Source organism: Jaculus jaculus, chromosome 8 (genome assembly GCF_020740685.1).
Source record: "Jaculus jaculus isolate mJacJac1 chromosome 8, mJacJac1.mat.Y.cur, whole genome shotgun sequence".
NCBI lineage: Eukaryota > Metazoa > Chordata > Mammalia > Rodentia > Dipodidae > Jaculus > Jaculus jaculus.
In genome coordinates this window covers 37846926-37871525 of record NC_059109.1, presented here as the reverse complement: position 1 = coordinate 37871525, position 24600 = coordinate 37846926, and the positions used below count along the sequence as shown (strand labels likewise).

Below are 24600 nucleotides of genomic sequence, written 5' to 3'. Positions count from 1 at the left end.
CAATTCTTCAGGACCCATGTAAACCACATGCACAATTCTGCATCTGGAGTTCACTTTGCAGTGGCCAAAGGCCCTGACATGTCCATTTTCTCTCTTCCTCTTTATCTGTCTGCCTCTTTCTCTTTCTCAAGTAAATAAATTTAAATTAAATTTTAAAATCTTTTAAATAAAAGTCTTCTATCTAGTATCTAGTTATTAATCTAAACCCAGATATTTTTGTTTATAATTATTGTAGACATGGATATAAACTTAAATATCTCATAACATTTTCACAAAATGTGCTGCTTTACATAAAAATTCATATAAACTCCTCTTTCTACAATTTCAGTCAGTCATCAAAGGATACTCAAACTAGCTCCATTTTTTTTTTTTTTTTTTCTGGAGCTGAATATAGTGAATCATATAGTGTGAGGCGTTATCAGCCCTCTTTACTTTTAAACAAGAGAAAATGCAGTGTGGAAGGTGGCCTCTCATTTTTAAGGTCATTGATTGGGTTCAAAAGGCAAATGCCTTTTTTCATTGAACTTCCTTCAATTAAGCCATTAACCTTTTGAAATAAGTGTATTCAAAAATCTATCAAAGAAAGCTAAATGAGATTTTAACAAAATCCTGACAATTTTAGCTTAAACATATACACAGAAACCATATGTGCTTAGGAAGAAATATATACACACAGGCATTGTTGACAGAGTATGTTTTTATATTTGGAAGACCATGAAGGAAAAGTTATTCCATACATACATTATCTGTAATGTACATTCAGATAGCCACAGAGATTCCACAGTAAGAGACAAAGATATCTCTATCCATGGTGGGCAGACAGACAGACTGACTGACTTCAAACTCGCACTTGCAGTGTGGATTTTCCCCCCCTCATCTCCGGGTTCTGCTTTTCAAAATTGCCTCAGGCTACAGAACAGCACCTCAGATCCCCAAGGCCCACTGCCTGGCTCCTAATAGCCACTCTCCATCTGTGTCACATGAACAGCTGATGAGATCGCTCCAGTGTCTGTATTTTGGAGAGTACATACACCCAGGTGAAAATGCTGGGGTTGCCAAGGAGCAGTCAGAAGCCATTAGTGTGGGCGAGAATTTGCCTTACAGCAGTTCTTTGGCATGGTGGGAAGTGTGTGCACGTGTCTCCATGTGGGCCTGTGTGTGTGTGTGTGTGTGTGTGTGTGTGTGTGTGTGTGTGTGTTCTTTGCAGGTGACCCCCATATGGACATGAATGTGCAGAGAAGGTCAACAGATGAAGATTAGATTCTATGTATTCAGTATTCAAAAAGCCAAATGCTTTTATTTTCTGTACACTGATTTGTTCTTTGACTATTTTGGGGGTCTCTTTCTCTCTCTGTTTTTTTTTAAATCATAACAGAAGGCAAAAAGAGAACAGCAACTTCGGGGTCATGCTCTAGTGTTTGGGCAGATGGAAGGGAGCTGCTTTGCCTTGGGGCAGGGTGGTTGTAATGAAGTGGCCTGTCAGTCTGTAAATAGTGAGGGTCATCTCTTCCATGTGATGGAGGGTATCGCATTGCAGTGAAAATGGAAATGTCAATAAAATTAATCTGCCAGCTCCTTGCTGTGGCTTTTTTCCCTTTTATTCTTCTTTTATTCTTTTCTTTCTTTTTATTTTATTTTATTTTTTTGCTCCTCTGGTCAAAGAAGGTTGAGGGTTTTTCAGCGAGAAAGCAAAAGGACAGGTACAGGAAAGCCTAGAGCAGACCCACAAGCTAGAAGGCCAGTGGGCCAGTGCGCAGGAAGTCTGCAGGCAGCGTCCAGGAGGAGGGAGCAGGTCTGGGAATTTGCTGGTGGATGTTCAGCATTCCTCGGCCGCTACAGAGTGCCCAGCTCAGGCTACACTGAGTGCAGAGTTTATTGTTTTAGACTTTCTTGGACAAGGTTTTTACTTAGCATGGGATTTATGGCATTTACTGCTAATGAATGTCTATTCTTAAATTACAAAAAAACCCATCTCAGTGCAATTCCCAGATGTCCTTCCAGGACCCTGGCTTCTTAAACACCAGCAGGGAGCATAAACTCTCCACTCCTCTGTTTTCCTCTTTCGTGTGGCTCCAGGCTAATGATGTGCAAGGAAAACACAGCCATCTATAAAGCCCAGTGCTGTCCCTGTATTCTTCATTTATTTTGCATTTGATTATGCCACAAGTCGGATCTTGTTTCTTTCCTTTTTTTAAAAGTTATTAGTTCAAATATTAATGTGGGGATATGGCATATATAGCTGGTCTTGATTGATGCCTTCCCAAAAACAGGAAGACGTGCTCGTATGAATTTTAAGGAAGTAGGGGTCCTGCAATGCCTTGCCAGAAGAGTTTTTCAGATACATAATTTAGATGCCCTCCAGGCAGCCTTTCAAGGCATTTTTGCCTGAGGGCAAGAAAAAATAACTATGACTGTTAAAAGTAAATGATTTTTGCTAATGCACAATTAATGCCAGAGAAAAGCACAGAAGAGAAAGATGTTGATAGAAACTTCTGATTAAGTGAGCACCCTACCTTGATGTGCTTTCCCCCCACGATAATGATCAGTGGTGCAGAGAGCTAAAAGTTTTCATGTCATGCAAATGCTGAGCACAGGGTCAGAGGAGGAGTGTGCGAATGTGCGTGCTCAGGAGGTGACAGTCCTAGAAGGGGCTGAGCAGGCAGTGCGTTATGTGCAATCAACAGTGACATGGTTACTGTCACCTATGCAGGCAGCCTAGAATATATGGACTACAGAACATTGAACTTGATTACCCAGCAGTATATGCTCTATGGGCATGGGCACGCATTTGCTCCGAATGGGCTTTCTCGTGGCGGTTTGCCCACACTGGTTCTGTAATTGACAAAGAGCGACTGCACTGTGTCAAGCACACAATTATCATTGAATTAATGATATGGGCGAGTATGAGACACACAAAATTAACATTTGAAGAGGCCTGGTTTAATTTTGTCTTTTACATATTTGTGTCTCCAATTATACTTTAATGAAAGAGAGTATACCCGCGTAATGGATTTCTTTCCACAAGCTTAGCTGAGCCCGGGTTAGCTGAGCACCATGGCTGCCCCTTTCTCTGCACGTTCTCTAACGTCCCTTCATGTCTTCCTACCAGGTGATGGTTTGGACAACAGTGTAGCTTCACCTGGCACAGGTGACGACGATGATCCAGACAAGGACAAAAAGCGCCAGAAGAAAAGAGGCATTTTCCCCAAAGTAGCAACAAATATCATGAGAGCGTGGCTTTTCCAGCATCTCACAGTAAGTCAAGATGGAAGAGAGAGAGAGAGAGGAGAGAGAGAGAGAGAGAGAGAGAGAGAAAGAGAGAGAGAACACCTTTTCATTGTTTTGCTAAATATCGTAACAGGTCATTTGGTCTCATACTGGGTTGATTTTTGGTGGCTTTTGCTTTTATTTTTAAAATAAGGTGCCTGTTTTCTTTGATATCTGGTGACTGATAGAGCAGTGGAGGTTGTCTCAACCCTTATGTCAAAGAGCATCTTCAAGGAAGAAGCAGGGTTTTGGTCTGAAGAGGACAGCAGTGGTAGACCTTAGTCAAAATGCTCTGGGGCCCTAAACAGCACATATAGATTTCTGCTCCAAGATATGAGAGCAGCTACAGATAATGTACCCACAAACTAAAGGGATGTCTATAAGGAGCTCACCAACCCACAAAAATTGCTGGCGACACGAAATATCAAAGTTGTCTCCCGCAGGAGCAAAACCATAATCTTGCCACGTCCATGTCCAGGCCCACGGTGCTGTACAGCTTGACTGCCTGAACAGCGTACGACCGCCACACATTTACGTGACAGATGCAGAGGGGTTACAGGCACTGTAATGCCTTTGTTTGTAAGGTTGAAATTGAAGATTCAGTTTTAGCTGCTCAAGTCCATTATCTTAAAAGCTAACCCTTTTCACTTCTGGGAAAGGATTAACTATGTGTAACATTCTCAAAGTAACAATTTATATCCTCCTGTTTGCTGTTGGTTTTATGTGTCAGCATATACTGTTGACTCTAAGAGTCTCATGACAAAAAGTGACGATATATTTTTACAGAGGAACTTGGCGCGCTTATATTTTACTGTTCGTTTAGAAATTCTCAGAAAAAATGGTAAAAATTTCCGAGGACGTTTCTTACCGTGGTATTGTTTTCTGGGCCACTCTATTTAGATTACTGCTGAAAAACAGAGTAGCACTTTGAAAGCTGAAGGTCTTCTTTGATTATCCAACTTGTGTGTCGCCATGCTGAATGACATTAGTTACAGTGTCATGGATCCAGGACAAGGTTCCCCCCGTATTTATGGTGGCGACTGCTGATCTGCTCTTCTCAGAGCGACAGAGGGCAAGGGGCGGAGTGGTGCGGGGAGGGCAAAGTGATAGATTCACGGTCCTAAATCGGCCATTTTGATGTAAGGACATTAGTAGCAAACTAAGGTGTATCGATCTGGCCTGTGGTATCAGGATTAGCAGGGGGGAACCTACAGGCTGCCGTGGCCAGGGTTATTCTTGCCTTGCAGCAATGGCTATTTCAAAGGTCAGGGCCCTGCACTGACTTGGCTCAGAGGAATTAGACAGAACATGCGGTCTCTGGGCTGATTACTTAACCAAAGACAAAATAATGAGTCCTAAGCAAATACTGACTAATTGAAAGGGCTGTAAATCCATTACATATTGGTCAGGGATAATCAGGAGTATTTAATCACTTTTATCTATTCAGGGGCACTGAAGCTGCAACGGCAAAGCCCTGAACCTTACCATGTGGTTATTATTCTCATCATTATCAAAATGACTTCACAGCTGTTCTTTGCTACATCACCTCAGCTGGAGATTTACTAACCTGTAAAATGTTTTTAATTTGGAAGTCGAGTGAGTGTGAGGGGAGGGCTTCCCTCCCGCTTTTTTTTAAAGCCCAAGGTTTGTCGGTTAGAGTAGCAGCTAGGAAAGGAAGGGACGCGGCCCGAGCACGCAAGCTGGCTTCCACAGCCAGCTCACCTGGTCGGTTTGCTCCCCCGCCTTCGCTCACGCGCGCCCTTCCTTGGCTGCAAGTAGACATGGCCGCAGCCACTGCCCAGAAAACAGCTGCACGTGTTGCCAGCCCCTCTGTCATCAAAACCAGCGTCACAAAATAGAACCTTCAAGAATTTGGCTGCTGTGTTTACAAATGAGGAAATAGACTCAAACTTTCCAAGTCACCAACTCTGAGTCATTTTATTTTATTTTATTTTTTTGTTCTTGTTGTCCTTTTGTTCCCCCCCACCACCACCCCACTGCTTTATGATGCCTTCGCTCAAACCATGTCATCCATAGCTGCTGTGTAGACATCTCACAGTGGCTGCCGTCAACAGAGTCAAGGTGGCGGTGGCACGGTTGTGCAGAGTCTAGGGCCAATTGTCCTTACTGGTTTTGAAAGTGTCCTTCTTCCGTGGTCTGTTTTGAGCAGAAAAGACCTTGCCCACAGTCTGAGTTGACACCTAAAACTTGTTATAAATGGCCTGTCAGGGTAGGGAACACTTGAACTCAAGAATCAGGAAGGGTCCACTTCTGCCTCAGTTTCCTCCTGGACTGCCTGAAGCTCCCCAAGTCCATTAAGCTATCTGATCCTTCCTTAGCTCCGTTTCTCAAATTGGAGGGATATGCAGACTCCTCTCCCTGCCTGCCTGGCCTTGCTGCAACCCTGAGACATGAGTCAGTGCACTGGTGACCCAGCCTCATGGCCATCTTGTCCTCTCCTTCCTCCTTTCTTGGTACTGTTCACTAAGTGCTTTATTTTTTTTTTCCCCCTCCCCATGACCTTCTTTCACAACTTGTCCCTTTCATTGCTTTCTCCCAGTGGCTTTGTCTCCCATCTTTCTGTTTCCCTCCCGGCCTTTCCTGCACCTGCCTTGGATGTTAGGGGAATTCTCCCTGGCTTTCTCTTTGAAAATGCCTTTCCTCTTCATCCACACTTCACTCTCTCTGCAGAGAAGAGGCCCCGGAACTTTGATGAGGATGGTCCTGTAAAACTTTACTTTCCGATTTTTAATGAGCTGAAAGATTTACTTGGCTATAATTCTGAGCTCAGAAACCAAGAATAGAGACCTCTAACTAGCAGCACATTAATTTAGACTTCTTTTCGTACATGCACTAACAGATATGAGGAAGTCCTTGGAAATAGAGATGCCCCACTATATTTCTCTGTCATTTAATTAATTTCAACTTTCAAAATGAAATGTTGGCTGGAGTGCACCGAAAATAGATGTGGCCTAAATTATTATTTCATGTAAATTCCCTTACATGTGCATGAGCCAATGCACATTCTTCCATTATTAGTCTCTCTAACATTATTTCAGACTGGTTTGTTCCCTTTTGTGCAGTATGACCTGCTCTTGTATTACAATCATCCCTGATGTACTCTTTTTTCTTTCTTTCTTAAAAAGGAAGCTAATTGAATTATCTCATTATTTTAATTTGTTAAGCAAATGTATTTTGCATCTCAGGATGTGTTCTTAAAGAAGGGGGCTGCTAAGACTTTGCCCCCTGAATGGGCCATTGGCCCATTTTGACATTCATGCATTCATTAACTAGCAGAACATAAAAGAACTCTGGTTGTATTTTTTTTTTCCAAACACCCAACCAGCATGGAGCAACTTTTTCCAATAAGCCACAGGGGTCTCTCTACATATGTTCTCAACTGCAAGCTATTGTCACCTATTCTGAATACCTCAAAAGGCTGAGAGGAGAAAAAAAAGCCACCTCAACAAAGACCGACTGTAGCAATTGTTAAGTCTTAGTCGCAATATGACAAAAATCATTCACCTTCGGTTTTCATGGAAGAACAAGTTCCCCTAGAAATGTAACAGTTAAGACAACCTCTCAAATTCCTGCATGCTACCAATGTGAGGATAAAGGGGAAACAATTTGTTGGTCTTTGGTTATATTGAAGATAATATTTAGGCTAAAATCTAAGTGGGATTTTGAAAATCAAGCTTTTTGATGAATCAGTTTCCAATTTTGGAGTCAAAAACTTTAAATTTGCATAATCTGAAGTTACACAATTACTTCTTAGCTTCTGAATATCAATTTCCAGAATATCCTTTTAAGACCATACTCTCCAAAACTCTCAATAATTTTATAGAAATAAAATAAATGAAGCTGCACTTTTCTGTTCTCTGGGTTTTTTTTTTTTTTTTTTTTTTTTTTTTTTTTAGAAAAATCAACCAGCATAAATAGTGTACAAATTATTATCTTTTTCTGTTGACTCATGGATCTGCCTGAATTCTTGGGTAAGGAACCTAGAGAGGAGAGAGAAGAGTCTGCTAGAATGTACACTCTCACTGGGAAGTAACCAATGACAGGAAAAAAAAATAAATCAATTAAGGAAATCGTAGTGAAGTACATAGTTTATATTTTTGACTAACACGTGGAGATAGTGATATAAGAGTAAGGCTGCCATTACAATTGTTTTAATTTGACTTCAAAGATAGTGAAGAAAGAAATACGGCTGGAAAGAAGGCTCAGCAGTTAAAGGCACTTTTTTGCAAACCTGATGGCCCAGATTTCATTCCCTGGGTCCTCTGTAAAGCCAGATGCACAAATAGGCACATGCATCTGGAGTTCATTTGCAGTGGCTAGAGGCCCTAGTGTAACCAAACTTTCTCCTGCTCTGCCTTCTCTCTTCTTGCACACACACAAAAAATTAAGTCAATGATTAAAAAGAAAGGAAGGGGGCTGGAGAGATGGCTCAGTGGTTAAGATACTTGCCTGCAAAGCCAAAGGACCTAGGTTCAGTTCTCCAGGACCCATGTAAGTCAGATACACAAGGTGGCACCACACGCATCTGGACTTGTTCGCTGCAGCTTGAGGCTCTGGTGCATCCATTTTCTATCTCTGTCTGTCTCTCTCTGTCTACCTCTTTCTCTCTCAAAGAAATAAATAAAAAGAAGAAACAGCAAGAAATAATACACAGACACACAATTTATAAATAACCATAAATAGCTCCTCTCCTCCAAGCCAAGTCTGTCTGAGTTCAAATAGGTTTCAGGTACTTGCTGCATTTGAGTACTCTCCATCTGAATTGTGCCATCCATGGAGGAGATACCGAAGATGCTCAAACACAAAGACCCTGCCTGCTTATACCTGTTTTTGATGAAGGTATTCTAATTGGAAAACACAGGACTGCAGACTAGGAGATATTAGGCCTCTTTCAGGAGACATTCATTGAGTCAGAATCAAGTTTTATTTAAGTATGACGTCATATAATGCACCCTTTCGAAATTACAAGTTCTAACACTGCCTTTGTCCCCTTTCTGTCTGTGTATGTGGTGAGGGTGGTGGTGGAGGTTAGGGTGTGTATGGGGCCATAGCTTGGTGGTTACTTACTTCACTCTTTTTGAATATCAGCATGTACATTATGGTATTTGGTTAGGTCCAGAGTTTGGTAATAAAGATATATTTTAGTGTAAGATGTGCCCAAGTTATTAGTAAAGACATCTGCATGTTATGTTACAAGCACATGTTTCTCTTCTTCAGTGAATTCATGAAGATCTTATGATAGTAAATGCAGTCATCGCAAATTTGTTTTTGTCCTATGTGTGCAAACATACAGAAGAGTGGTAGAAGGAGAGGGAAAGTTGGACTACTTTGCCTGTGTGTGTGTATGTGTGTGTGTGTGTGCATATGCTGTGCATGCCACATGTTTGGATGTGTGCATTTGTATATCTATATGTACATGGGAAGCCACAGGTCAATGGCTTCTACTTGATCTTATAAGAGAGGGATTCTCACTGACCACAGAAAAACTCACTGATTCGATGAGAATACAGCTAGCCAGCAAACTCTAGGGATTCTGCTATCTGTGCCTCCCAAGTTCTGGAAGTACAGATGCACACTGCCACACTGGGCATTTGAAACGTGCACTGGGGATCCAAACTCAGGTCCCCACACTGTACAGCAAACACTTTTCCCACTGAGCCATCTCCACAGCCCCTCTTTTGACTTTTAACTAATTGTCTTCCTCTTGGACAGATTCGCATTGCTTCCTTTCTTAAATGAGGAAATAACATGTCCAAGTTAAGGACACAGAACGTAGGTTCCATAGCACAGTAGATTTGTGGTTGTAAGATATTCCATCTCTGAGTTTCATTTTCTGTGTCTATAGAATGGGAATAATGCCAGAACCTCCTAGTAGCATTAGTATAGATGTCAAGAAAGTACTGAAAAGTATGCTCAATTTCATGCCTGGCTGTTATCATAAGTTGCTAGTACAAAGTAACTATAAGTCTTAGTTCAATCTAGTTGAATAAGCAACAAAAGGCTTTGACCAATTGACCCAGGTCAGCTGATATTATTTCATCAGTTCCTAGCCATATATAAGATAGGAGAATGAAATTTTACCACATGCTCTCCAGCAGGAGAGATCATGGTCTGACCTCAACTTCTCAATGTCGCATTGGCACCTGACAGTTGCTTGTAGATGGTAGATAATAGAAGACACCAGACGGAGAGAGTCCTAGTACCAACCGGAAGCCTCTAGTACTGCCAGCTTTGGCAGCACATTCATGGAATCCCAGCACTTTGGAGGTGGAGGTGAGGAAGATCACAGGTTCAAGATCTGGCACATAGCATGACCCTGTCTGAAAAGAAAAAAAAAAAAATCAATCAAACAATCACACAACAAAACCAAAGAATATTTGGTGATCCTTCTGGGGTGGAGTGTGAGGCAGAGAAGAATTGATTATGGACGAGTCCAGAAAGCCTCCGCAGGGCCTGCTTTTAGAGGAGAGGTTCCCTTCCACAGTCGTGGTTCCATTTCTTGAGAAAATGAACTTGTTTAAGTCTTCATTGTGTTTAGGTTTTCTGTGAGACTCTACTAGGTTTTGTTCTAAAGTTTGGTGGGGGGGGGGAGGAGTCATTCAGTATTAAGTGATGGGACTTGTGTTTTCGTTCAGCCATATTAGGTGTCAGCCTCTTTAAGATGAAACTATTAAGATATCTCCCCTACCCAATTCCCAGCTCCCAGCTGGTGGGGCTGAGGTTCAGCTCATATGATGCACTGTGCACACTTGTGTAGGCTGCACACGTTCAAGGATTTTGGTCTCCTGATTGCATGCTTGTGTTTCCAGCTGCTGGAGGCCTCTGGTACATCACACAACCAGTGGCGTCAGATATGTAGTGCTTCCTACCACCATGTTCCTCTGTACCAAACTATCTACTTGCCCTCCACAAACATACACATGTAGACATCAAGAGACATTCTATCCCGAGATGTCTCCTTAAGGACGTGCCCTGGTGAATGGAATCAGTATTTCACAGGCATCAGTAATTTCTACTTGGAAGATTAGTGCCTTCATGACTCTGAGATTGATATACTTAATACACATAGCTATGGGCCAAATTAATACCAAATATGAAATGCTAGCCTTACTTATACAGTGAGAGATGAGATGGTCTTTCTCATATCTAGAGAGACAATTGTGCGCTGAATACAAGGAGGACTCATGTTCTGAGGAATACTCATGTGGAAACGCATATGCGGAATATACAGCTGAGAACACCAGCAGAGCACAGGCTTCCTGCGAACATGCAGTGCAGGCAGGCTGCCCCTCGCCCCTCGCCCTCGCATTGTTTTCTGCTTGCCAGGAGAAAACATCTGTGAGTTATTTGAATGGAACCTTACACTGGAGATTGCCTGAATTGGTGTCATCTCTGTTTAATTTCAGGAAATGATGTCACAATGCATTAAATAACAATGCTGGGTGATTTATTTTCCCGCGGACATGCTGTCCTAAGCATTCCTCTTCTCTTGCAATGTTTCCAATTAACTGTAAGCTGGAGTGCCCTTCCTGGTTCATGATAACTGTAAGCTGGAGTGTTCGTCCTAGTTCTTGATGATTTTGAGGGTTGGGGGCTGGAGACTGGGGCTGGGAAGAGGAGTCTTTTCAGAGGTTGCCGAGGTTCAGAGCTAATGAATGACAGGTCCATCATGTTCTTACTGGAACGGGAGGGTGCTGCATGCCATGGGTGTGATCACTAGTGGCAGGCTACAACAGTGTGGGTTGGTTTCAAAGAATGTCTGGCAGAGAAAGTCCATGTGCTCTGATACTAGCTATCCAGAGAGCCTCTGGATAATGCCACTAGCAACGCGCATCCTGTAACTTCTGCCTTTACCGAAGTTTCTCGGCACTCCCATCATCAGTAAAGAACAGAGGACATAAGTCAATTCTGTGTGCCATCTGTTGTGTTTACAATTTCTCAAGTTAAAGAGACAGGACAAAACTTTAATGTGTTGAATCCTAGAACCTTCTCTAGAAGAAGGAAAATTGCAACTGACTTTACTTTGTCTCTCTTGATGGGGAACCTGCACATTGCTGTGTCATAACCTTTCCCTAGTAGAACTGAACTATTACTAGGTCTTCTGCATGAGACAGACCCACGTGCTTGGAGACACAGCCACCTTGCCTTTGCTCACAAGGTCCTGAATGGCAATGAGGCAAAGACAGTGATGGCCAGTGGCACAACGACAAATCGAGATATTGAAAATTTTTTTTAATTAATTTATTTATTTGAGAGCGACAGACACAGAGAGAAAGACAGATAGAGGGAGAGAGAGAGAATGGGCGCACCAGGGCTTCCAGCCTCTGCAAATGAACTCCAGACGCGTGCGCCCCCTTGTGCATCTGGCTAACGTGGGACCTGGGGAACCGAGCCTCGAACCGGGGTCCTTAGGCTTCACAGGCAAGCGCTTAACCGCTAAGCCATCTCTCCAGCCCAAATCGAGATATTTTAAAGGATACCCAATGATCCCATTTAAAAAGGAGTTCACAGGAGATATACTAACAAAATCAGTTCCTAGATTATGAGTTACTGACAGACATTTGAGCCGCTAGTAACTGACAGGCGGAACACAGAGAGGTTTTAGACAACTGGGACTGCACTGGATCTATCACCATGCTGGATTCGCGCCAGTATATATTTGTCCAGTACCACAGAAGACACAGCACCGGGAGTGCACTGCAGGCTGCAGCTGGCCCTGTAGCCCCGTAGTGGAATGCTTCTCTAGCATGGGTGGGATCCTTGGTGTGGTGCACGGAAACACCCCCACCCCCACCCACACTCACACACAGCATCAGCTCTGGGCTCTGGGTGACCGTGCTGTGTCAATGAGGTTCGTTGGCTATAACAAAGTAAGTAGCACCCTGGTGGATGCTGACAACGGCAGCTCTGTGTCGCAAGAGAGGGTCGTACGTGTGTGGAAGGAAGGTGTGCTGTGGAACTTTCTTCTTCCCAACTTTGCTCTGTGTCTAAAACTCATATGTCAAAAAAAAAAAAGCCTATTAAAAAAACAGGCAATTGAATGAGAAAATTGAAATGCTTATTAAATTACCATCAGAAAGAAACTAAAATGATTGTTAGCTCAAAATTTAGCACCTGATTTCACAAAATATCATTTGAAGTATCATTGTTTAAAAATATGTGAAAGGATTCAAGGAATAGGGAATTGAGGGCCCTTGAATAAAGGAGAATAGGAGGCATGCACATATTTGAATATTCTGCTACTTAAAAACTCCAATTATAGAGTGCCATTAAGTGCTGTTCTAGTGAAACTCTTGGGTATTCATTCAAACCATACAAGAGATTTCATATCATGCCTCGTGACCGCAGTGGGCAAGTGTGGTCTGTGGAACGTGGCACCACTGGGAGCTAGGGTTGAGTCGGACATGTCCCTTCAGTTTTGCAACAGGGTAAGGTGATGAAATGGCCTGAGCGTTCAGGACCAGTTTTGATACTGGAGCCACTGCACAGATTTCTGAAGACTTCGGAAGTGTCCTGCCTGCTCTGTGCTGCAGTCTGTTTTTGCAATTTGGAACAGTTTTGAAGGGTAAAGATGATACTCCCCCCACCCTTTCCTGTGAAGAAACTGGCTGGCATAGGAAGCCTTAGATTGGTTGAATGGGACTCTACCTATGGCATTTCTGTGCTGAATGCCATTGTCCAAAGTGATTGACAGGAGTTGTTCAGTATGCAAAGTAATTCCTGTCCCCACTTTAAAGAAGTACTATCCCTTTAAGACTTAGCCATAATGCCTTTCTGCTTTTATGTTGGTTCTGAATTTTTTTTTTTTATTACTTTTCTATTCTGCAAGTACAGGCAGTTTGGTACCACTATTAGGCTCATCCATGACCTACCCCCTCCCCACTGGCCCCTCCTTTTTGAAAAATTTATTAACCTGGAGGCATGTGGGAGGGGGATGTCTGGGTCTCTAACCCTGCAAATGAATGCCAGATGCTTGCACCACTTTTTCCATCAGGCTTCACATGAGTGGCTGGAGAATTGAACCTGGGCCAGCAGGCTTTGCAAGCAAGCATCTTTAACCACTGAGCAATCTTGTGGTCTTCTTAACTTGTTTTGCTACCTAATGGTAGATAGTTGCCAAGTCACAATGTGATGGCAGATCATTTTTCTTAAACTCTAGTTTTCTTTCTTGGTAACAATTGATAATATGAAGATAGTTGAATCTGATCAGAATGTCCGAAAGAATTGCAACTCAAGAGTTTAGTGTTGTGAGAGTCTGAAGCGACAAGAAATAAAGAGATAGATAGCTTTATGTAGTTAATCTTGTCATTTTTGGAAACTAACATGGGTCAGTCACCAGCCCGCTTACAATCGTCCACCTGACTTCACTGACATCTGCCTTGCCTAACAGCCAGGACATGAAGATGCACCTGATGTCCTGGTTCCACACCTCGTAGCCTCTTTAGGTTTCAGTTAGTATTATAACTGTCTAGATTCTTTGACTTCTTGCATCTTTTTCCTATAGTTACAAATATTCCAGAATTAATTTTGACTGGAAAAAAATGTGTGGCAATTTCATAAGTAATAATTTACAAAGAATATTCCCATGACCCTGGCCACACTAAAATGGTAAATGGCCCATTTCTTACCCAGAATGCATGTTGTGACTCTGTCACCAGCTGACAATAAACAGCCCCGTGTACTGGGGGTGGTGCTATACTAGTCTTTTCAAAAAGAAAAAAGGCTTTTATCAATAGACGAAAGGAATGCTGGATTATTCCCTGTAGGTCTGGTGATATGTTGGAGCTCTCTATAAAGGCAATCTGATTTTTTTCCCCATGGTGAAAAGTTATAGGTTCCATTTCAGTGTTTCAAGATACCTGCAGGCAGCTCATGAGTTGATATACTTGCTTTAAACCCTGCCTCATAGTGAATTAAAAAAGAAGAAAGAAAGAAAGAAGTGGTAAGAGAATATGGGAATATGGGGTCATTAATAGTCAATTATAGGCTCAGTTTTTGCATTCATTTCGGCAAAGCCCTAAGTTAAGACCCGTGTAGCAAAATCCCACAGATGACTTGATGACATTTTGATAAAGGCCCCTCTTATAGCATAATCCCAAAGCTTTATGGTCTCTGGAGAACTGCTTAAATGATTACCAAATATGACTATGTGGAAAAGTGTTGGTTTTAATATGCTTTTGTTGCGAGAATTGGAATTATATGTATATCTTTTATTCCAGGGCAAGTTTGAAGAAAGGTTACAATGCTTTGTTCCTTTCATATACTTAGACCTTTTTATTCATGGCTTCTCTAAGTATCCTCATACTTATTTGAAAGGACTGGACAATCAGTTAAATAAAAGGATGTCTTAAATCCTGATGAAACTATAGTTGGACCCTTTTGGAATAGATAAGGGAAATGTTTGTAATTTATTTAAAAATAAGCAGTTTTCCCACCTTTAGATAGAAAGGACAAGCTATTATTCTTCGTGTTTGCAAAAACAAAGAAAGACTTCAGGGCAGTGAAATCCCTACTGTGTAAGGCTGTATGCCAGAGGCGGAACCTTAGGACCAAACTGAAGTTATTATCTTCTGCTCAGTTCAGCCATTTACTATCTTTGGTGTTTTGAGTAAGTCATTTAATTTATCTGAGTGCCTGTTTTCTTATCTCATTGTTCTAAGGGTTAGCAGAGATGAAAATAAGCCATGGAAAAGGGCAAAATATATCAAGTATAAAATAATACCATTAATGCCCTCCTACAAACCATGGAAATGAGTAATTGACTCTGCCTTAGCTCTATGAAACCTAAATGTGGGTATGGGTGAAACACACTTAGGAAAGAAAATTATTGCGCTTGTATCATTTTGGTTTGTTTGTTTTTGTTTTAGGAGATAGGGTTTCACTGTAACCCAGGCTGACCTAGAATTCACTATGTAGTCTCAGGCTGACCTCAAATTCACAATGATCCTCCTACCTCTACTTCCTGAGTGCTGGGATTAAAGGTGTGTGCTACCATACCCAGCAGCACTTGTTTCTTTAAACCTCAGTGTGGGATGGGGGGTCAGACCCTACAGATGGCATGATATGAACAATTATTGTGTGGCACAATTTCAGTGGTATCCTAAGCCAAAGTAAGTAATTTATGCACACAATCTTAATAGCAAGAACTAAGGGTTAGCAAACTAACAGTGTCACTGCAGCTTTGGTAAGGAGAGTGAAGCATCTTTCTAAGCTCTTTATTCAGAGTTAACTTATCTCCAACCTACCATTTTTAATTCTGGCCAAGCTGATGGGAAGAGCAGCTGTGCCTTTTCTACCCTAGTGGTTGCATTTCCCTGTGCTAAGGTTGGTGGAAAGAAAGCTATACTAGATGCAGAATTATCTCACTACATTGTTTTTTTCTGAAGACAGTTTCCATTTGGACACTACATCAAGCTTCCTTTGATTGTCCATTCAAAGATTTACCAATGTGACAGCTCTTTTGAAAGAACTCTTGTTTGCAGAGGCACAACACACAAATGGGAGACAAAGAAGGAAAGCTTTGTCAGGTGTATGGAGGCCTCAGATTTAGACATTCACTGTTATCTGGGTGAGGGAATCTCATAGCTGGATGTTTAGGCTGTTCTTTGTGGAGATAATGTTTGCCACTATGACGGTATATAAAGGTTAGTAAAGGAGAGCATGCAGAGAGGATGAAGGGTTAGAATGCTCTTAAGACCATTGGAAAGGGGCTGGAGAGATGGCTTAGTGGTTAAGCACTTGCCTATGAAGCCTAAGGACCCCGGTTCGAGGCTTGATTCCCCAGGACCCACATTAGCCAGACACACAAGTGGGCGCACGCGTCTGGAGTTCATTTGCAGTGGGGGCCCTGGTGCGCCCACTCTGCTCTCTTTCTCTCTGCCTCTTTATCTCTCTGTCTATTGCTCTCAAATAAATAAATAAATAAAATAATTTTTTTTTAAAAAAAAGACTATATGGAAGGGAGAGAGGAGAGAGGAAGTCAGCAGAAACAGACATTAGACCAGTGGGAACATAATAAAGTCATGTGATGAGGGAAGGAGTTTCAAAGTTGGGGAAGTAATTCTGAAGAAAGATCAAGGACAATGAGGACTAAAAATAAACCTTTTCATGTGGCACTTTGGGGTCATGGTCTACCTTTGAATTCTGCAGACTGATGAGTGAGCAGGCAGGTTTGGAGGGAACAAAAGAAGAAAAGAAGACAGGGCATGGGGGTGGCCAGTTTCCCAGCAGAGGTGAGTCAGGTGCATGGGGGGTGCTGGGTTAAAATGGGAGAGTAGGTGCACCGGTGAACAGAAACTGCAGGTGCGAGAGGACTAAGAATGAGGTTGGGAGCAGGTAGAAAATGGTGCAGTGACAGACACACTTTGCAAAGACTGGAAAGGTGTGAAGGGACGCGGGAAAGGGCATCAGTGGTGGCAGGATGAGCAGCAGTGGAGGGCAAATTCAGAAAGGCACCGGAGTGCGACTTTGAAGCAGAGGCCTGGGCTGGAAAGGACTGTGTACCACTGTGTTCTTTCTCAGGCAAGGCTTGGGATCCCAAGGGACAAAAACAGAGTGCTAGAGAAATCCAAGCTTGTATTGGCACATGGGAAACACAGTGTTGGAGAAAACTTGATGTGGAGGCCAGTAAATCCTATTCCAGTGAGAAAAACAATTCTGTAAGTTCATCTGCTAGTAAAATGCCTGAGGAAAAAAAACCCAAATCATGTTTGGAAGAAAAAGGTGAGGGAAGTCTGTCTGTAAAAAATGTTACTAAAATGTCTCATGAAGCCACACAATAGGTCACTGGCCAAAAATAGGAGACAGGATGATCATTTGGACAATGAAAGTCCACATACCAACCAAAATATAGAAAGAAACTTATTAATTTAAAGGCACTAGTTTAAATTAGTTGGGTGGAAAAATAATTGAATAAATGGTTTGGGGTGATAGTTATATATATATATTCAAAAATCAATATTTTCCATGAAAATTAGTTCCATATTTAAGAATCCTTTGAAATGGTGTGACTATTTTCTTTCCTTTGTTTAATGAAATTCTTTCAGAACATAAAAACAAAAGAGTTACAAATAAAAATTATGGTTGACTAAATTAAATTAAAATTACAAGTATTTGACTGCCAAGGAAACTCCATAAACAAAATAAAGGAAAATATCAAAACTGGCAAAAATATGTATAGCATCCTATAACAGGCAAAGAATCAATGTTTTGGATAGAGATGGCATTGTGTGCACCAATAAGTAAAAACAAAATACTTAACAAAGCAAAGATGTAGGGCTCCATTCACAAAAGAAGAAATACAATTGGCCAATAGGCATAATAAAAATATTCAGTGTCATTAAAAGCAAAGACAATCTTTTAAATAAAAGGAGCAGCATCTGGGCTGGAGAGATGGCTTAGCGGTTAAGCGCTTGCCTGTGAAGCCTAAGGATCCCGGTTCTAGGCTCGATTCCCCAGGACCCACGGTAGCCAGATGCACAAGGGGTGCATGCATCTGGAGTTCACTTGCAGTGGCTGGAAGCCCTGGCGCGCCCATTCTGTCTCTCTCTGTCGCTCTCAAATAAATAAATAAAAATGAACAAAAAAAAAATAATAAAACAGCATCATCTTTTACGAAATAGAAAGAATGTAGCCAAGTATGGTAGCACATGTCTATAATCTCAGTACTAGGGAGATTGATGCAAAAAGATCTTGAGTTTTAGGCCAGCTGGGCTACAGAAGTACTTAGGCAATATCAATGAATAAAAAAAAAAAAAAAGCCAGGCGTGGTGGCGCATGCCTTTAATCCCAGCACTCAGGAGGCAGAGGTAAGAGGATCACCGTGAGTTCAAGGCCACCCTGAGACTACATAGTAAATTCCAGGTCAGCCTGGGCTAGAGTGAGACCCTACCTAAAAAAACAGAATCAATGAAAAGATGTGCTATGAGTCACTCTCCAGGGTGGAAGAAAATACTTTAATCATGGCAGTAGGATAGGCGTAGTCGCTCTGCAATGCCAATTGGTGATAAGTATGAAAACAAACTATGTTCTTACTGTTTGATACAGTAATTCAATTTCTAAGAGCTCTTTTAAATAAAGAAATATACATAAAAATATGGAAATTTGTGCTTACATGTATTATTTATAACAAAAAGATTGAAAACTACTCATATTACCCACTACGAGAGACTATAATAGAATGTTATGGACTAATATCCAATAACTAAAAAACATTATCCAAATTTTTTTAGATATGGGGAAATCTCAATGTATTGGTAGGTAAAATAAAACAGGTAACACACTATATGTAGTATAATTTCATTGTTATAAAATAAAGTAAGTGTGATATACACACATAAAATATAAGTGACCATTTTGGGGTATTGTGATATACGTTAGTTTTGTTGTTTTTATGTTTGAAATTTTGAATAAAATGTGTCTTTTTGAGATTTAGAAGCAGAAAGATATTGAATTCAAGGACAGCCTGAGTTACATAGGAAGACCCTGTCTCTAAAACAAATTTAAAAATGTAGGGGCTGGAGAGATGGCTTAGCATTTTACGCTAAGTTTGATTGCAGTTTGATTGTAATGAAATGCTGAGATGGCAATGGGGGAGATCAAGAGTGGTAGTGTCTAGGACCATTGGAACTCTGCAATAGGTAGCACGTCCAAGTTAAGAAAGAGACAGAATAGCTGGGCATAGTGGCACACACCTTTAATCTCAACGCTCGAGAGGCAGAGGTAGGAGGATCACCATGAATTCGAGGCCACCCTGAGACTACATAGTGAATTCCAGGTCAGCCTGGGCTAGAGTGAGACCCTACCTCAAAAAAACAAAAAAAAAAAAACAAAAAAAAAAACAAAAAGAAGAAAGAAAGAAAGAAAGAAAGAAAGAAAGAAAGAAAGAAAGAAAGAAAGGGCAGAAAGTCAATAAAATGTATTTTCCAATCCGTTTTGTTAGATGTGTAACATCTCTTCTTGACCAAATCAAAGGCTTTCTGAAGAAGAGATGGACGATTCTATAATGAGGAGAGGAAAGATAGCAACAGGTCCTTGTCATACTATGGAAGACTTTAAAAGTGAAGGCAAGAGATGGTATGGGGAAGAATGTTCTAGCAGGTACAGAGTAGTGGAGTCCTGGGGGAAATGGAGTGGCTTAGAGGTCACATTCTCTGGCAGCAGTAGATGGAGGGGAAAGGCTGTGCACACTGCCCTTCATGAGGAAGGTGAAAACGAGTGTTGGGGGTGAGAAAAGGGAGAGGAGAGCAGAGAGCTCCTGTCCTCCTGTTTCTGATCCCAGTGGATCTGAGCCTGCCAGGGTGAAGCAGGACGCTAGGCAGGATGAGCTACCTTCACAAAATGCAATCTACCAAGTGGATTCAAAAAGAGGACCCGTGGGCTGGAAACGTGGCCCAGTGGGTCAGGCACCTGCCTGCAAAGCCTAACGATCGGGTTTGATTCCCTAGTATCAATGTAAAGTCGGATGCACAACGTGGTGCATGCATCTGGAATTCATTTGCAGTGGCAACAGGGCCTGGTCTCTCTTCTCTCTATCTCTCTCTACTTGCAAACAAATAAACAAGTAAATAAATAAATATTGGAAACTATTTTTTCATACCTTAGAAGGCTGAAAAATCCAGGGCCAAGGTGCTGGCATGGAGAATGTCTGGAGAAACAAGGACACTTTTCTTCTATATACCCGATCATGCTCTTTCCACTGTGCATGCATATGAGGATTATGGGACAAGGCAGTTCCCTCTTTCTCTTATGAGGCCACCACCTCCCATTTATCTGCACCCCACCCTTAATGGCCTCACTTATTACTAGTTATAGCCTACAAGCTGTGTCTTCAAATACAGATGTCCCAACACTTACAGTGTGGTTACATCATCCGATGTCTAGTGCCCACCATGTGCTGAGCATGACTTTGATGAGTGAGAGCCTTCCTTAGCTGTTTGCCCTTGAAGTTTAGCTCTGTGTGTGTGTGTGTGTGGTGTGTGTGTGTGTTCTTGCTTCCAAACAGCTTGTGTATTTCCAGGATTTCTCTCTCTCTCTCTCTCTCTCTCTTTCTTTTTCCTTTTCAGTTAGATGGGGAGGGGGAGGACTGAGGGAATGGAGGTTGGCCTGTGAGGCTCACTCCTGGGTTGTCAGACTGTGCTCTTGACCCTATCTCAGGACCTGTGATTAATACACCCTTTGTAGAAGAGACTTGGCGAAGCTCGCACTCCACAGGGCTCGATTCATAATTCACAGCGAGCGCGAGGAGCTGGGGCTTTGTGGGGGCTCCTTGGCTCTTCGCCGCCCAGAAGGCAGTGCGTCCTGACCTTCGCCCGTTATCTAATCAGGAAGTGGGCAGCCCTGGCATGGAGTTGAGTCCTCCTAGGGCTCGCTACCACTATGAATTCTGTTCAGCTCCCTGATCTGGGGCATGCCACACTTTACATTACTGTTGTGTATCTTAAAATAAACAGCATCACAAGCTGTTTATTTTGGTGTTACTATGTATGCAATTTTAAAGCAGTGGTTACTTAAACAAATGTCTCTGTTCCCACAGTGCTTGAAAGCCAGTGTTTGCTCTTGCGGTTTTGGATTTTGTCACTTCTGTTTGGGTTATATCTGAAATCCACACTGAGAGCTGTTGGGATGAACCAGGCAGCACCTAAGACCTGGGCCTGTGGTTGGTCCCAGCCTTACACCATGCACAACTATCTGCCCCTCCCATCCTCTCCCGACCTTCCACTGTGCCCTGTGCTTCTGTGCCAACTAGATCGTCCACTTTCTTTTGGGGGCTCTAAATTTCCTCCATTGTGCGATGGAAAGAGGCATTCATCTTATGTTACTGGATGCTATGTGGTTTAATTGAGTAAGTAAGGTGTCTCTATAACAAACTACTCCCAGGTCCTTGTTTAAGATACACTGTGGATACAGTGCACAGCCCATTAACATCCAAGACCAAGGGAAAGGAATGGGGGCAGTGGTAGACTAAATGGATGCAAGAATAGCACAGTGTGATAATGACCTGCCCTATGACTCTGAGTCATGTACCTCTGTCCTACTTAGAAGTTAAATAGAAAGACAGAGGGTTAAGTAGCTTATGCAAGACTCATGTTCTGGGAGACTTCCATTTGACTGATAGGAGGCCATAGATTGGACTGTTTCTTAGGTAAAAAAAATTTTAGACACCACAAAGCATTCCTCTGTGAAATGGGTAGGGTTATCAGGGTAAGAGAGGGACCAGTTAAGAGTATGAAAACAGCTCATTGCACTTGCACCAAGTTGGTACTTGTAATTACTCTTTCCATTGCCCTTTCAACCTTCCCTTGTGACATAAATGACAGCTGTGGGTGGTCTGGGCACAGGCTCCTTGACTGGAAGCTGGAGTTAATGTAGTGTGGTACCCAAAAGAGCCTGTCCTGTCCTGCTGCTGACATCCGGGGAGTCATTACCTAGCATCTGTGGAACCAGCACAGCGGCCATAGAACCCTGGGATGCCTCCTCCAACCCTCGCCGGCTTTGAGAGATGTAAGGCTGTGTGGAAGCTGTACGCTGTGTTGCCAAATTCCCTGCCATGAGCGGAAACCTTAGGTTGTAATCACCTTCCCGTCTCGGCGGTGGACATGTCTGTTGCAGTGGCACATCCTGGTTAATGAGTGAACAGGTAAAATCCTGCTTGGATTCTTGGGTATTTCAAGCAGTCCAAGTTCTTGTGACACAGTTCATTGACAAAATAGAAAATTTGTATAGACAAATATATTTTTGTTCTCACAATGCAGTAGTGGAAATGAAATAGGGATTTGGGTAAACTTATTGTTTATGTTTTCTGTAAAAATGGCAGTTTAAAAAATTTTAGATTATAGTTTTATGAGACTGAAATACACAATATAGTGGGTTGCATAATACTGAGGTAATGTAGGTCTGCTGAGTCAGCCATCCCTCCTCTTCTGCAGTCCCTTGTTGGGGTCCTGCACGAGGAACTAGTCAAAAACCAGTGCCTGGGTCATGGGTAAGCAGGCGTGGTCCACAGCTGCAGATTTTCTTGCTCTCTCTAACTCCATAAAGCTGGCCAGGCAGGGTTTCTTTTGAGTAAGCATGAAGAAAATACTCAGGTCAACAGTAATGGGAAGCTCACCCAGGATTGCACTGTGGGTCAGTAGCTGGCCACAGGCTCAACAGCTTCAGTGTCTCCCTCGTCCACTAGTTTTCATACTACACCCTCCTCAAAGCTTCAGTGCACAGGTAGAGCATTCCTGGAGCTGCACTGTGCACACTAAACTCTGGAGAGGGATGATCCTATTGTGATACTGCACACACTGAGTCCTGGAGAGGGATGATCCTATCATGACACTGCCCACACTAAGCCCTGGAGCAGGAAGTGCTGTGGACGGATGACCCCCCATCATTATACTGGCAATACGTTTTAAGTTCATAATTTTGAGGATGAAGAAAAAAAATTCTTGCTGTCATTGTCTCACCTCTGTTCAAAACACTACGGAATCCAATGCTTCTAAAGAAATGAACCATGAAAGAGCAGGGGTGGGTGGGTGGGGATTGACAACAGACTTGGACCAGAACTAAGCAATTTCTGTTTTCATCCTGCACAACTCAGGACCCATGCCCTTCTCCATCCCTTCTGTGGCTGGCCTGCCTCATCACACACAAGTCAGTCAGTTTGTGATGGGTTTTGTCTCCTTATGGCCTTGTCACTAACTATACCCAATATAATAGACTTTCTATAAACGTTTCTTCTTCTCAGCTTCAGTTCCAGCCAGTTCCTTTCCTTTGCTGTGTCCTGTTTGACTATGATTGCACAACATCCTTCATCATAGCTTCTCTCTCCTATGTCTTACTTGCATATGACATTCAAATAATTGTACTATATTTTATTGATTTACCTTATGGGAAATGGGTCAAAATTCTTATTATGGACTGAAGGATGGAGAATGTACTTTTTGCCCCAATAAAATCAGATGGCAAGTGAGAACAGTGTGTTTGTTCAAAAGCAATCACCACAAACTAGAAATACTTCACAGCAGATGTGTTTTGTGAAAGGCTATGCTAAGAAATTAACCAGTGAATACTTTCCGGTAACAATTTTTAGAAAAATTTGTGCAATGAAACAAATTTACAATTCATTTAAATCAACCTTTTTATAGAGTGTGCGCCTTCACGATAAAATTTTGACAATTCTGCAGTTTGTTTCGGTGTTTCATTGAGGGGGTGGGAATCCATCTGCTAGTTATTTTGGGGGTCACCATTACATCAATAAAAACTATTCCTACATTGTACACAGACTTCATTTTAAATTAATGTGTAGCTGTTTGCAGTCCACAGGACTTGCAGGGAAGGGTTTTATATGTTTAGTGGTAGGGGTACTTTTTCCATTCTTTCAGACACCAGAATATGTCCCTGTTTTCTACTCTCTAAGAACCCTGTGGGCCCTGGTTCTTATTTGTCAGCATCACCTTTTTGTGAGTTTCTACAGCAACTTTCTTTTCTTTCTTTCTCCTTTGAGTTGCTATCATTGACACAGTTGCGATTAATCACTGGCTGCCATGTTGTGACGTATCCAGTGGCTTTTGTAAACTGGAGGCTTACCAACAGCTCAAGCCTTTGATATTCAGCTCACACTAGGAAAAAGAAAATGTAGAGTTAAAGGAAAAAAAAACAAAAACAAAAAAAAAAAACTCTGCGAATTGAAAAAAAAAAGAACAAAAACTGAAGAAAATGGACTGAAATCAAAACCAGATAGCTTTCTGAGCACAGCCTGGTTTGCCATGGAAGCGCTCAGCTGTAAATCTCAGCAGTTTAGTTTGAAAACTGAACATGAATCTGTTGAATTTATCATTCATTCGTTCTTTGTTGTTTAGGGAGGGAAGAGCTAGCTTACTTGACTAGCTTTGCTTTTTGCCCCACCTGTCAACATCTCTTCCTTTTTCTTAAAACAAAATCAAAATTTGTCTTTGGCCAGATAAAGGATATGGGGGGAGCCGGCAGTGGTCCCAATTGTTGAGCATAAAAAAGGGGGTAAAGGAGGGAAGAGACTGACCAGTGTCTTCCATGTGTTCTGTGGGTGTGTGATCTGTTCCTCTGTGTAAATGTGGGATGAAGGTTTCTTCTCATCACAGGAGGAATGAGCATCTCCTGGTATGTACTCTATAAAAAAATTTAAAATCCATACATAAAATTTTAAAAGCCTAGAGAAAGTTTAGCAGCATGAGGAGTGGTGGAGCTTGTGGAATCGCCCCCTTTTGTTTGCATTAGTGTTCTGTGTTGCACTGCACTGGGGGAAAAAAAAAGGTAAAAAGCAAGCCTGCTACAGATGTGGCTAGCTAT

General features: G+C 42.0%; 1 protein-coding gene across 8 annotated transcripts in view; it reads left to right on the top strand.

The window, feature by feature from the left end:
- Meis2 (Meis homeobox 2) overlaps positions 1 to 24600 on the top strand; it is a 228408-nt gene that overhangs the window by 65591 nt on the left and 138217 nt on the right. For all 8 annotated transcript variants that reach the window (XM_004668193.2, XM_004668192.2, XM_045156332.1 and 5 more), the window contains exon 8: positions 3110 to 3255. In XM_004668193.2, the coding sequence (XP_004668250.1) occupies positions 3110 to 3255 (146 nt within the window). The remainder of the gene's footprint in view (positions 1 to 3109; positions 3256 to 24600) is intronic.